This window comes from Hyla sarda, chromosome 5 (assembly GCF_029499605.1).
Source record: "Hyla sarda isolate aHylSar1 chromosome 5, aHylSar1.hap1, whole genome shotgun sequence".
NCBI classification, from domain to species: Eukaryota; Metazoa; Chordata; class Amphibia; order Anura; family Hylidae; genus Hyla; species Hyla sarda.
Genome location: NC_079193.1, coordinates 262,529,971 through 262,544,682, shown reverse-complemented (window position 1 = coordinate 262,544,682; position 14,712 = coordinate 262,529,971). Strand labels below are relative to the sequence as shown.

At 44.2% G+C, this 14,712-nt stretch overlaps 1 protein-coding gene across 5 annotated transcripts in view; it reads right to left on the bottom strand.

The window, feature by feature from the left end:
- The window catches only part of ZBTB14 (zinc finger and BTB domain containing 14), a 31,523-nt gene extending 24,175 nt beyond the window's left edge, over window positions 1-7,348 (bottom strand). The window contains exon 1 of one of the 5 annotated variants that reach the window (XM_056521635.1): window positions 7,119-7,348. Coding sequence is in view for 2 of the 5 variants with exons in the window: in XM_056521631.1 (XP_056377606.1) it covers window positions 7,049-7,128 (80 nt within the window). In the remaining 3 variants the exon portion in view is untranslated. The other 4 variants (XM_056521631.1, XM_056521634.1, XM_056521636.1 and 1 more) reach the window with 4 other exon arrangements.
- Between the last annotated feature and the right edge of the window lie 7,364 nt (window positions 7,349-14,712).

Sequence of the window (14,712 nt, the reverse complement as noted above, 5' to 3'; positions counted from 1 at the left end):
TTTGTAACGCAATTTCTCCTGAGTACGGAAATACCCCATAAGTGGGCGTAAAATGCTCTGCGGGTGCACAACAAGGCTCAGGAGTGAGAGCGCACTATGTATATTTGAGGCCTAAATTAGTGATTTGCACAGGGGTGGCTGATTTTACAGTGGTTCTGACATAAACTAAAAAAAATAAATACCCACATGTGACTCCATTTTCGAAACTACACCCCTCACGGAACGTGACAAGGGGTATAGTGAGCCTTAACACCCCACAGGTGTTTGACAAATTTTTGTTAAAGTTGGATGGGAAAACGAAAAAAAAAAAAAAATTATAAAAGTTAACTAAAATGCTGGTGTTACCCTAAATTTTTCATTTTCACAAGGGAAAATAGGAAAAAAGCCACCAGAATTTGTAAACCCATTTCTTCTGAGTAAGAACATACCCCATATGTGGATGTAAAGTGCTTTGCGGGTGAACTACAAGGCTCAGAAGAGAAGGAGCGCCATTAGGCTTTTGGCGAGAAAATTTGTCCGGAATTGAAGGCCATGTGCGTTTACAAAGCCCCCCGTGGTGCCAGAACACTGGATCCCCCCACATATGACCCCATTTTGGAAACTACACCAGTCACAGAATGTTATAAGGGGTACAGTGAGCATTTACACCCCACAGGTGTAAATGCTCAGCCCACTGTTCCAAAGATCTGTCAAACGCCAGTGGGGGGGATAAATGCTCACTGCACTGGCACCACGGAGGGCTTTGTAAACACACAAGGCCCCTGACTTCTATTCCAACCAAATTCTCTCTCCAAAAGCCCAATGGGTGCCAGCAGAGTACTTGACGTCCACATATGGGGTATTTCCATACTCAGAAGAAATGGGGTTACAAATTTTAGGGGGCATTTTCTCCTATTACCCCTTGTAAAAATATAAAGTTTGGGAAATAACCAGCATTTTAGTGAAAAAAAAAAATAATTTAATTTACACATCCAACTTTAACAAAAAGTAGTCAAACACCTGTTGGTTGTTAAGGCTTACTGGACCCCTTGTTATGTGCCCTGAGGGGTATAGTTTCCAAAATAGTATGCCGTTTTTTTTGTTTGTTTTTTTTTGCTGTTCTGGCACCATAGGGGCTTCCTAAATGTGACATGCCCCCCCCCAAAACCATTTCAGAAAAACTCACTCTCCAAAATCCCATTGTCGCTCCTTCCCTTTCTGAGCCCTCTGCTGCACCCGCCGAACATTTGACATGCACATGAGATATTTCCTTACTCGAGAGAAATTGGGTTACAAATTTTAGGGTGATATCTCTCCTTTTACCCCTTGTAAAAAATTCCAAAACTGGGTCTACAACATGCGAGTGTAAAAAAATTAAGATTTTTACATTTCTCCTTCACTTTGTTGCTATTCCTGTTAAACACCTAAAGGGTTAACACACTTAATGAATGTAATTTTGAATACTTTGAGGAGCGCAGTTTTTATAATGGCGTCATTTATGGGGTATTTCTAATATGAAGCCCCATTAAATCCACTTCAAAACTGGTGAACTGGTGCCTGAAAAATTCAGATTTTGAAAATTTTGTGAAAATTTGGAAAATTGATGCTGATCTTTGAAGCCCTCTAATGTCTTCCAAAAGAAAAAACATGTCATCTTTATGATGCAAACATAAAGTAGACATATTGTATATGTGAATCAATTTATAATTTATTTGGGATGACCATTTTCTTTATAACCAAAGAGTTTCAATGTAAAAAAATGTTTTCAGATTTTCCATCTAATTTTGGCATTTTTCACCATGAATTGATGCAAGTATCGACGAAATTTTACCACCAACATAAATAGAATATGTCACGAAAAAACAATCTCTGAATCAGAATGAAAAGTAAAAGCATCCCAGAGTTATTAATGCTTAAAGTGACAGTGGTCAGATGTGCAAAAAATGTCCGGGTCCTTAAGGTGAAAATGGGCTGGGTCCTTCCCTCATATTTGTCTGAAGGTGGGAAAAGTTATGGCATTTAAGAAGCAAGGAGGGGAAAAAAAAAATGCAAAAAAGAAAATTACCGTATTCATCGGCGTATAACACGCATTTTGTAGGCTAAAATTTTTAGCCTAAACTCTATCTGCGTGTTATACGCCGATAAGCCGCTGCAGTTCAATGATTTAAAGCGGGCACTTTAAATCAATGAACTGCAGCGGCTTTTGCAGGTCTAGAGACCTGCCGTCGCTGCCGGCTTCTCTGCCCCGGCCTGTCCTGGGGTCCAGAGACTGCCGGCGCCACTGCCCCATTGCCTCCCCCATCCCCCCCGGTTTTTCTGACCCCGCAGAAGCCCCCAGGAGAGGCAGAGGGAGAGAGGCCGTCGCTGCCCCTTCTCTCCCCCTGCCTTTCCTGGGGTCTAGAGTCCTGCTGCCGCCGCTTCTCTCCCCCTGGCTATCGGCGCCGCTACTCCATTGCCGGCGCCGCTGCCCCATTGCCTCCCCCATCCCCGGTTTTATAATTACCTGTTGCTGGGGTCAGGTCCGTGCTGCTTCTGGTTCCTGTGTGGCGTCTCATGTATTGTTGCTATGCGTTGCAAGACGCAATGACGAGTGACGTCTTCAACGTGACGTCATTCATCATTGCGCAGGGCAGGGCATAGCAACGACGCAGGGGACGCCACACCGGAGCCAAAAGCAGCGCGGACCCAACCCCGGCAACATGTAATCATAAAACCGGGGATGGGGGAGGCAATGGGGCAGCGGCGCCGATAGCCAGGGGGAGAGAAGCGGCGGCAGCAGGGCTCTAGACCCCAGGAAAGGCAGGGGGAGAGAAGCGGGCAGCGACTGTCTCTCTCCCCCTGCCTTTCCTGTGGGCTTCTGCGGGGTAACAGTGTATCGGGGTATACACATGCACACATACGCACCCTAATTTTACCAAGGATATTTGGGTAAAAAACTTTTTTTACCCAAATATCCTTGGTAAAATGAGGGTGCGTTTTATATGCCGGTCTGTGGTATACCCCGATAAATCCGGTAGGTGTCTCTTTAACCTTTTTAGGACGGGGGGCGCATGGATACGCCCTTGTGTCCTGGTACTTAAGGACAGAGGGCGTACCTGTACCTGATATCTATCAGCAGGCATCCCGTGGCAATGCCTAGGGGGGTCCTGAACCCGCCCCCCCCCATGTCGCCGCAAATCGATGGTCAATTCGCCCAGAAAAGAAGGATGATCGGAGCTGGAAAGGATAGGAGCGGGGTGCCACCTCCTCCTATCCCCTGCCATTGGTCGGTCAGTACGACCACCAATGGCAGTTGGAGGCGAGAGGGGTTAGAGTTCATTTCCCTGCTCTGCTCCCGACTGAAGTCCAGGCAGAGCGGGGGGAACGCGAGCAACAGGGGGGGTGTAGGAGTCGTAGTTTTGCAACATCTGAAGTGGCACAGTTTGGAGACCACTATACGGTGGTCTCCAAACTGTATCCCTCCATATGTTGCAAAACTACAATCCCCAGCATGCCCAGACAGTCAGGGATGCTGGGCATGTAGTTCTGCAATATCTGACCCTTCATATGTTGCAGAACTACCACTCCCAGCATGCCTAGACAGTCTGGGCATGCTTGGAATTGTAGTTTTGCAACATCTGGAGGGCTACAGTTTGGAGACCACTACTTAGCGGTCTCCAAACTGTTCTTCCCCAGTTGTTGCATAACTACAACTCCTAGCATGCCCAGACTGTCCAGGCATGCTGGGAGTTGTAGTTCTGCATCATCTGAAGTGCCAGATATTGCAGAACTACACACCCAGCATCCCTGACCGTCTGGCCATGCTGGAAATTGTAGTTTTGCAACAGCTGTAGGTTGGGAAACACTGTGCTAGAGTCTGTTTCCTAACTCAGTGATTCCAACCCCTGTGCCTCCATCTGTTGCAAAACTACAACTCCCAGAATGCACTGACAGACCGTACATGCTGGGAGTTGTAGTTTTGCAACAGCTGGAGTTACACAGGTTGGAATCTCTAAGCTAGAGTCTGTTTCTTAACTCAGTGGTTCCCCACCAGTGTGCCTACAGCTGTTGCAAAACTACAAGTCCCAGCATGTACGGTCTGTCCGTGCATTCTGGAAGTTGTAGTTTTGCCTCAACTGAAGGTTTGAAAATTAAAAATTATTTTTTTCCCCTGAAATGCTGGTGTTACCCCAAATTTTTTCATTTTCACAAGGGGTAATAGGAATAAAGCCCCCCAAAATTTGTAACACCACTTTTTCCTGAGTAAGGGAATACCCCATATGTGGATGTAAAGTGCTCTGCAGGCGAACTACAATGCTCAGAATAGAAGGGGCACCATTGGGCTTTTTGAGAGAGAATTAGGCTGGAATTGATGGCTGTGTGTTTACAAAACCCCATTGGTGCCAGAACAGTGGGACCCCCCCCCCCCCACATGTGACCCCATTTTGGAAACTACACCCCTCACTGAATGTTATAAGGGGTACAGTGAGCATTTACGCTCCACAGGTGTCTGACAGATTTTTTGAACAGTCGTCCGTAAAAATGAAAAATTTTATTTTTCATTTGCACAGCCCACTGTTCCAAAGATCTGTCAAATGCCAGTGGGGTGTAAATGTTCACTGTACCCCTTTTTAAATTCTGTGAGGGGTGAAGTTTCACAAATGGGGTCACGTGTGGGGGGAGGGTTCCCCTGTTCTGGCACATCGGGGGGGGGGGGCTTTGTAAACGCACATAGCCCCCGACTTCCATTCCAACCAAATTTTCTCTCCAAAAGCCCAATGGTGCTCCTTCTGTTCTGAGCACTGTAATTTGTCCGTAGTGCACTTTACATCCACATATGGGGTATTTCAATACCCATACCCAATTTTTGGGGGCTTTTTCTCCTATTACCCCTTGTGAAAATGAAAAATTTGGGGTAACACAAGCATTTTATTTAATTTTTCATGTCCCAATTTTCTGAAAGTTCGTCAATCACACGTGGGGCATTAGGGCTCACTGCACCCCTTGTTACGTTCCTTAAGGGGTGTAGTTTCCAAAATAGTATGCCATGTGTTTTTTTTTTTTTTTTTTTTACTGTTCTGGCCTCATGGGGGGCTTCCTAAATGCGACATGCCCCCCAAAAACCATTTCAGCAAAATTCGCTCTCCAAAAGCCCTTTGTCGCTCCTTCCCTTCTGAGCCCTCTAGTGCACCCACAGAGCACTTTACATCCACATGAGGTATTTCCTTACTAGAGAGAAATGGGTTACAAATTTTGTGGGGCATTTTCTCCTATTACGCCTTGTGAAAAGTTCGGGGTAACACCAGCACTTTAGTGTTAAAAATCTAATTTTTCATGTCCCACTTTAACGAAAGTTCGTCAATCACCTGTGGGGTGTTAAGGCTCACTGAACCCCTTGTTACGTTCCTTGAGGGGTGTAGTTTCCAAAATTGTATACCATGTGGGTTTTATTTTATTTTTTTACTGTTCTGGCATCATGGGGCTTCCTAAATGCGACATGGCGCCCCCCCCCCCCCCCAAAAAAAAAAAAAGCATTTCAGCTAAATTCGCTCTCCAAAAGCCCTTTGTCGCTCCTTCCCTTCAGAACCCTCTAGTGCACCCACAGAGCACTTTACATCCACATGTGAGGTATTTCCTTACTCGAGAGAAAATTACACGTTTTGGGGGGCCTTTTTACCTTTTACCCCTTGAAAAATGAAAAAAAATGGGGCTACAACAACATTTTAGTGTAAAAAAATTTAGATTTGTATTTTTTTCCTCCATTTTGCTGCTATTCCTGTGAAACACCCAAAGGGTTAAACTTTGTGAATGTCATTTAAGGGTGTCCATTATGGGGGAAATCCCACATAAAGACCCTCATTCACTTCTAAACTTAACTGGTTACTGAAAAATTGTGATTTTGAAATTGTCAGGAAAATGTTTTAAATTGCCGTTATTCTTTGAAGCCTTCGGATGTCTTCAAAAAGTAAAAACATGTCAACTTTATGATGCAAACATAATAGACATACTGTATATGTGAATCAATATATAATTTATATGACATGTCCCTTTTCCTTACAAGCAGAGAGCTTCAAAGTTAGAAAAATGCTAAATTTTCTTTTTACTGAAATTTTGGAATTTTTCACCAAGAAATGATGCAAGTATCAACGAAATTAACCACCAACATAAAGTAGAATATGTCACGAAAAAAACAATCTCAGAATGAAATTTATAAGTACAAGCATCCCAGTTATTAATACATAAAGTGATAGGGTTATAATGGGCTCCATCCCCAAGGGGTTAAACTGTATTTTCTTATTTCTTTATTAAACTTGCACACTTGTAGTAGTAGTATAGAAAAATAAAGATTTCGTTACGTCACACTGTCCATATCGTCACTAGAGCGCAGAAGCATTGCGTGTACACAGTATAACGCGCCTTGGTGAGTGTACACACACGGCGCAGTGCACAGCTGTAGAGGTGAGCAGGCTGCAGTCTCTCCCTCACCATTGTGACGGCGCGGAGCGGTAACGTCAGGCGTCCTCGCACTCCGGGTCACTCTCCAGCACTGCTGCGCGCCCCTACCGACACAACAAGCACCCGCACATCCCCACACACGGGCGGGCGGCCGCCATGATAGCTGCAGTGCATGCTCACAGCAGCGGCTTCCTGCGCTCAGCCCGCTCCCCTATCCCCGCCGTTAAACTTCTTATCCTCACGGTAACACGAAGTAAAACGCAGAACTACAAGCTCTGGCGGCAGTCGCTATTAATATGCGGGAAAACACCGAGCGCGCGCACAGCCACCCGTTCGCGGTCGGCGGCGCAACCCGCGTCCGCCGTCTGGCGGTATTACGCGGTGGGGGCGCTTACCTTGCGGCCGGCCGTTAGTCGTTCTATGACTGGGGAACTACAGCGGGCAGGGTACGTGAGCTGTGCACGTCTTTGTCAGGCTCCTGTGCATGCGCCGTGAGCAGAGGGCGCGCCGCGCAGGCACAGGACGGCCCAGTCCCGGGGCGGGGGCGCCATTCACGCCTCTGTCACAGGACGAACAGTATGGCGGATACAGTGGTGTGAAGGGAGCGTTAAGCACATGTGTTACACTTATTCACACAATACAAAGGGGGTATTGCCGCTCGCCAGCCGATGGACGTAGGTCGGCGACATTAGAGGCGAGCTCACACGAAGACATGCGCACCACCGAGCGGGAGCGGTAAAGGCGGGCTCCCGCGGGAAGTCACGTCAGCTCTGCGCGAGCTGCTCCGTGCCTGACCTCGTGCGGTGATGACTGAGGCGGCCTGAGGGATGTGGGGGCCCTCCTGTGGTAGAGAAGGAGATGGCGGTAACACGAGTCATGACTGCTGCATAGTATACCCACTACTCCATAGGTGTTCACGAGCTTTACAGGACATACGGGGAAACGTAACGCTCTCTTCATGTGTGGAAAGTAAGGCTGCAGTTCACATCACAATTTCTCCATCCGACTTGAGTACACGATTTTATAACTTGAAATCGTATCTAAAGTCGGATCCATTACGCACATCCGTTTTGATCGGCATCCGATTTCACAAGATTTTTGTTAGGGTCTGAAATCGGGTTTGACCACGATTTTAGACCTGAACAAAAATCGTGTGAAATCGGATGCCGATCAAAACGGATGTGTGTAATGGATCCGACTTTATATACGATTTCATACGATTTTAAGTTATAAAATCGTTTACTCAAGTCGGATGGAGAAATCGTGATGTGAACACAGCCTAAGGCTGCATTCACACTGATCTGACTTTCTGATGCACAGATACGATTTCTGGCGATTTGAGCTTCCCGAATCGTATCTGCATGGATAGGTACAACAGATACAGAGCCATTAAAGGGGTACTCTGGTGCTTAGACATCTTATCACCTATCCAAAGGATAGGGGATAAGATGCCTGATCACGGGAGTCCCGCTGCTGGGGACCCCTGTGATCTTGCATGCGGCACCCCGTTTGTAATCAGTCCCCGGAGCGAACACAGGGCGTGTGACGTCACGCCTTCGCCCCCGTGTGACGTCAAGCTCCGCCCCTCAATGCAAGCCAATGGGAGGGGCGTGACGCGCTCTGGTGACTAATTACAAACGGGGTGCCGCGTGCAAGATCATGGGGGTCCACAGCGCCGGGACTCCCGCGATCAGGCATCTTATCCCCTATCCTTTGGATAGGGGATAAGATGTCTAAGCACCGGAGTACCCCTTTAACTATTATGGTGTGGTGAACACGATCATAGTCAGCATGTGACTACGATCTGGTCATTTTCTCAGGGGATCCAACTTTTGACTTGGCCTGAATATCGTGGCAGACCGTGATTTTCAGTCAGAGTCAAAAATTGGATCCCCTGAGAAAAGGACCAGATCGTAGTCACATGCTGACTATGATCGTGTTCGCCACACCATAATAGTTTATGGCTCCGTATCTGTCGTACCTATCCATGCACAGATGCGATTTCAGGCGATTTGAGCTTCCGGAATTGTATCTGTGCATCGGAAGGTTAAATCGTGATGTTAATGCAGCCTGACACAGATATAAGGCTGAGGTCATGATGCGTTATTTGTCCCCATTTCCATTACAGCATGTTTCATTTTGCTGTATGCAAAAACATCAACTACACTATTCTGTACGCCTCATAAAAACCTAGATGTAAGCACCCGTTCACATACACATTTTTCCTATAACTCCTCAACCTATGACATACATGCACATCATGAGTTAAAGAGGGCATACGGCTGCATAAAATGTAACCCCCCCCCCCTTCTCTTTCCCAGTTTCCAAATAAAACACAAAAAAAATGTAAATGGGCACTGTCATTAAAGATCATTTTTGCTATTGCACCCCTTGTGGTGATTAAAAAAAACTTTCTTAAGTTTAGAATGAAGTTTTCTATGTTTTATTTGTGTTTAAAAAAAAAAGCTGCCACTAGTTGTCTCCCTACTTGTCCAGAGTACTAAGGAGGGAGGGGTGCTGCCGTAGCCAATCATAGCTCATCCCCCACTGAACTGCTCTGGGTTGTGTGTAGCAGAGTGAGGAAGTTCTCCCCTGCATGGCTTCAGATTATGTCACGCCTGGTAGGGAACGCCCCTTCCCAGTCCCTGAGACTGAGCAGAAAATACAGAGCAATATCAAGGTAGAAAACTAAAAAATAATAAAAATAAAGGCAGGGGGTGGTTTATCATGATGGGAGCAGTGAACTGGGAGGATTTTAACATTTAACAAGATCATGACAGGTACTCTTTCAATGTATGTGGTACTGCCACAAGCAGAATTGTCCGATATATTAAATTATTACCTTGATGTCGACGCATGGTCAACAGAAAAAAGATTCCATACACGAAAATTTCAGATGTTTGATAACATAACATCCTAGGAAAAGTAAAATAAAAAGTGATCAAAACGTGTATCGTATGCAAAAGTAATAATGGTAAAACTACAGCCCACAGCACGGCAAATGAGCCCTTACAGTTGTATACTAAAAAAAGTAGCTTTTTTTTATTGTAAAACAAAAATAATCAGAATTTGGTACCACTGTAATCCTATTGATCTGTAGAATAAAGTTAGCATGTAGCTTTTACTGTATGGTAGACTCCTAAAAAATTGTGTCACAAAACTGCGCAAATGAATATTTTTTTTCTCAAAATTTTGCCCAGCAAATAATTTTTTCTGGCTTCATATTACATTATATGGTACAATAAAAGGTGCCAGTAAAAAGTTCAACTTTTCCCACAAAAAATAATCCCTAATAAAACGGTCAATGAAAAAAAATTATGGGTGACGAGGAAGAAAACGTAAGCCGCAAATTAAAAATTCAGGGGGTCGGGGAAGGGTTATATAGACAGTATATAAGGCTGCATTTACATTATGGTTTTAACCGTACATCAGATTCACATCTATTCCATACTCGTATGCAGGGCTGTGGAGTCGGTAGATAAATGTTCCGACTCCACAATTTTTTGTACTTCCGACTCCTCTGTATTAATATGCAAATGTATTTATAAACACTTACAGTTGCATCCAAGAAGCTGTTCCACCAAGTTCTTCTAAGCTCTTCTAGCAGAGAGAGGTAGTTGGGCTGCTGCCTTCTCCTTTTTGTATGCTGATCTGCTGCTGAAGATAGGGCAGTGGGAGGATCCAGGAAGGGGCATTTATTATAAAACATGATTTCCCTAGTAGAATCCCATAGTCATGTTTAAAGGGGTACTCCGGTGCTTAGACATCTTATCCCCTATCCAAAGGATAGGGGATAAGATGCCTGATCGCGGGAGTCCCCCCGCTGGGGACCCCCGTGATCTTGCACTCGGCACCCCAGTTAAAATCAGTCCCCGGAGCGTGTTCACTCCGGGTGTGATTACCGGCGACCACAGGGCCGATGGCGTAAGCTGTGCTGTCATGTAAGCTGTTCGGGATGCCGCGATTTCGACGCGGCTATCCCGAACAGCCCACTGAGCTAACCGGCATGGTTTCACTTTCACTTTAGACGCGGCGTTCCCTGTAACAGCAGAACATAACAGTATAAGTATTGCCGCTCCTAATTGTAAAATGCCATTTTGCTAATTTTTAGGGCTTCCATTTCTATGCAGTGCACTTTTCTGTAAAAATGACACATTATCTTTATGTAGGTCCATAGTGTTACATGTTATAACTACATGCACCAAAATTTGTGTTAAAAATTTTCATTTCTGACACAATAATTTATAAATTTTTCCGCATACAGGGCTATATGAGGGCTTATTTTGATGGGACTTTTTGAACCCTTTTATTAATATTTTTCAGGTAAATGAAGTGACCAAAAATTCACAATTTTGGACTTTGGTATTTTTTTACGTGTACGTCATCGACCGTGTGGGTTAGCTAACCTTATATTTTAATAGTTTAGACATTTACGCACGCGGCGGTACCACATATGATTATTTTATTTTTTTATTACGTTATTTTATTTAAAAAATAGGAAAGGGGGGGCTTACTCACATGTATTCTCTTATTTTTTATTTATTTTTTTTTTTTTTTAGCCCCCACAGGGGCTATACCATGCAATCTTCTGATTGCATACACTGATCACTGCTATACCATACCATAGCACTAGTGATCAGTGTTGTCGGCACTCTGCTGCTCCAGCCTGCTGAGCAGGCATGGAGCAGTAGATCGACGATCAGACAACCAGGAGGCAGGTGAGGACCCTCCTGTCATCTAGAAAGCTGATCAGCACATCATGATTCTGTCGCGATATAGTCCCGATCAGTTGCTGGGATAGTTTTACTTTCACTTTAGACGCTACAATCAACTTTGATCGGGTTAATCCTGGGCATCGGCCCGATCGGTGGTGCCCGGCGTTAGCCGTGGGTCCTGGCTGCCCGTAGCAACTGGGACCCACAGGGTTTAACCCGTTCTCTGCTTGTGAGAACGGTTTAAACCCTGATAGTGGGACTCAGGATGTACAGGTACGCCCTGAGTCCTTAAGGGGTTAATTAACATTATGGCCCAGATTTTTCAAACTGTGTGAGAGAAAAGATGGAGAGATTTTCCCACAGCAGCCAATTACAGCTCAGCTTTCACTTTATCAGAGCTCGTTAGCTGAGCTGTGATTGGTTGCTGTGGAAAAATCACTCCAGTTTTTCTTTCACAGTTTGATAAATTCGGGCCTATATTTTAATAGTTTATTTTCGCATATGGCGATACCACAAATGTTTATATTTATTGTTTACATTATTTTATTTTAAAAATAGGAAAACAATGAGTGATTCAAACTTTTATTAAGGAAGGGGCATTTATAAAAAAAAATGTTAACACTTCATTTACTATTTTTTTAATCCCCATAGGGGACTATTACTTGAATTCTTTTAATTGCATACACTGAACAAAGCTGTTCCACAGTACAGCATTGATTAGTGTTATTGGCATTTCATTGCTACAGGCTGCCATGGCTTCCTGAGGCACTGGAGCGCCGGTCAGACATGATGGAGGGAGGTAGGGACCATCTGCCCATCCTCTTAGCTGATTAAGACACTAAAAAAGCCCCATGTAATGCGTTGCGCCAACCATTTTGGAGAGAGCTGAGAGCAAGGACTGCTGATTCCAAAAGACTTAACAAATTCTATACAATTCCATAGCAAACTGAACACAGCATTAATCTGTGGGCTGATGTCAGACAAGGACTTCCTGTCACTACCTGCTGTAGTCTGTACAGTTGGTGCACTACAAATGCCAGCCAGCAGTGAACCAGCCCATGAAATCAATCACATTACAAGCACAGCAAAGTATTGTTTAGTTGGCTGACATCAGACAGAGTCCTCCTGTCACCTGCAGTACAGTTGGTGCACTACAAATCCCAGGCAGCAGTAAACCAGCTCATAAAAGCATATTACAAATACCTAGAAAACTGAGCAAAGCAGTGGTCTGACCAGTATTTTAACAATATGTATTAAAATAGTTGTGAATGAGGCATATCCATCTAAGGACCAGTTACTTATATTTTCTGGATTGAATCAAAGTATTTTTACCTGGGTTTAACCCCTTAAAGGGGTACTCGGCTCACAGTGTCTAAACGGTCTGTTCCATCATCTGTCTTTGCTTTGACCCCCTAGTGCTAAGCAGAAGGATAGTATTAGCTACAAGGAGAAGTTGTGTAAGTAAACAATCAACTTTTGGAGTGTGTTGTAGAGATGGAAGCAGTGGCCGAGCATAGCACTAGTGGGACTGGTGGTGGGGAAACTGCAAGGCATCATGAAGAATATGTTGAGGGGGAGCAAGGAGCCTATTATCAGACATCAAAAGCTCATACTGAGAGGAATGGTGGGGAAGATGAGGAGTTTGATGGTGGGGATGTCAGCAGGGCTATTGGCCTGATCAGTTCAAGAGCATGTGACGGTGAAGCTGTGGCCTCTGCAGGCTTGAGAAAAAAAAAACCTAGAGTAGGGATTAATATGGCACAGCAAGGGTTCGCGGTCCTGCGTCAAACCACGCTAAGCATAAATGCCACCCAGCATAAATCATAAATATAACAGAACAACCATCAGGTGCTCAGGGTGTGCCTAAAATATACCTTTTACTGAGTCTGAATAAAATTATATTATTCTCTATAAAGAAGTGCCTGTGAAATACTGTCACCAAAGTATCAAATATTATGTGGTCCAATTATGATATAACAAGTATAGCACACAACAGGCTCTGCTGGGCCCAGCCAGCCTAGTGTTGCTAAATGCAAATATTAAACTAACCGCCAACGCGTTTCTACCACTAATTCATAAATGGGGTCATCAGGGAGGTAAGATATTACGTTTATATCATAACAAGCATAATTTACCAGAATGACCACAAGAGAATATACAATGTACAGTCATGGAAAATTAAGTATTTCTCGCAGAAAAGGATTGCAGTAACACATGTTTTGCTATACACATGTTTATTCCCTTTGTGTGTATTGGAACTAAACAAAAAAAGCTAATTGGACATAATGTCACACCAAACTCCAAAAATGGGCTGGACAAAATTATTGGCACCCTTACCTTTGGAAAAAATTACTGAAATCAGTCGCTTCCTATAACCATCAATAAGCTTCTTACACCGGAATGTTGGACCATTCTTAAGCCGGAATGTTGGACCATTCTTCCTTTGCAAACTGCTCCAGGTCTCTCTTATTGGAAGGGCGCCTTTTCCCAACAGCAATTTTAACATCTCTCCACAGGTGTTCAATAGGATTTAGATCTGGACTCATTGCTGGCCACTTCAGAACTCTCCAGCACTTTGCTGCCATCCATTTCTGGGTGCTTTTTGACGTATCTTTGGGGTCATTGTCTTACTGGAAGACCCAAGATCTCGGACACAAACCCAGCTTTCTGACACTGGGCTGTACAGTACAACCCAAAATCCGCTGGTAATTCTCAGATTTCATGATGCCTTGCACACATTCAAGGCACCCAGTACCAGAGGCAGCAAAACAACCCCAAAAAATCATTGAACCTCACTATATTTCACTGTAGGTACTGTGTTCTTTTCTTTGTAAGCCTCATTCCGTTTTTTGCAAACAGTAGAATAATGTGCTTTACCAAAAAGCTCTATCTTGGTCTAATCTGTCAACAAGGCATTTTCCCAGAAGGATTTTGGCTTACTCGAGCTTATTTTGGCAAAATGTAGTCTTTCTTTTTTATGTCTCTGTGTCAGTAGTGGGGTCCTCCTAGGTCTACTGCCATAGCGTTTCATTTCATTTAAATGTCGACGAATAGTTCGCGCTGATACTGCAAGACAGCTTGGATATAATTGGAACTTGTTTGTGGCTGCTTATCCACCATCCGTACTGTCCTGCGTTGACACCTTTCATCATTTTTTCTCTTCCGTTCATGCCCAGGGAGATTAGCTACAGTGCAATGGGTTGCAAACTTCTTGATAATGTTGCGCACTGTGGACAAAGGCAAATCTAGATCTCTGGAGATGGACTTGTAACCTTGAGATTGTTGATATTTTCCCACAATTTTGGTTCTCAAGTCATCAGACAGTTCTCTTCTCCTCTTTCTGCTGTCCATGCTTAGTGTGGCACACGCAGACACACAATGCAAAGACTAAGTGAACCTTTCTCCTTTTTATCTGCTTTCAGGTGTGATTTTTATATTGCCCACACCTGTGCACCCATGTGCGTTTAAAGGAGCATCACATGCTTGAAACAATCTTCTTTTTCCACAATTTTTAAAGGGTGCCAATAATTTTGTCCAGACCATTTTTGGAGTTTGGTGTGACATTATGTCCAATTTGCTTTTT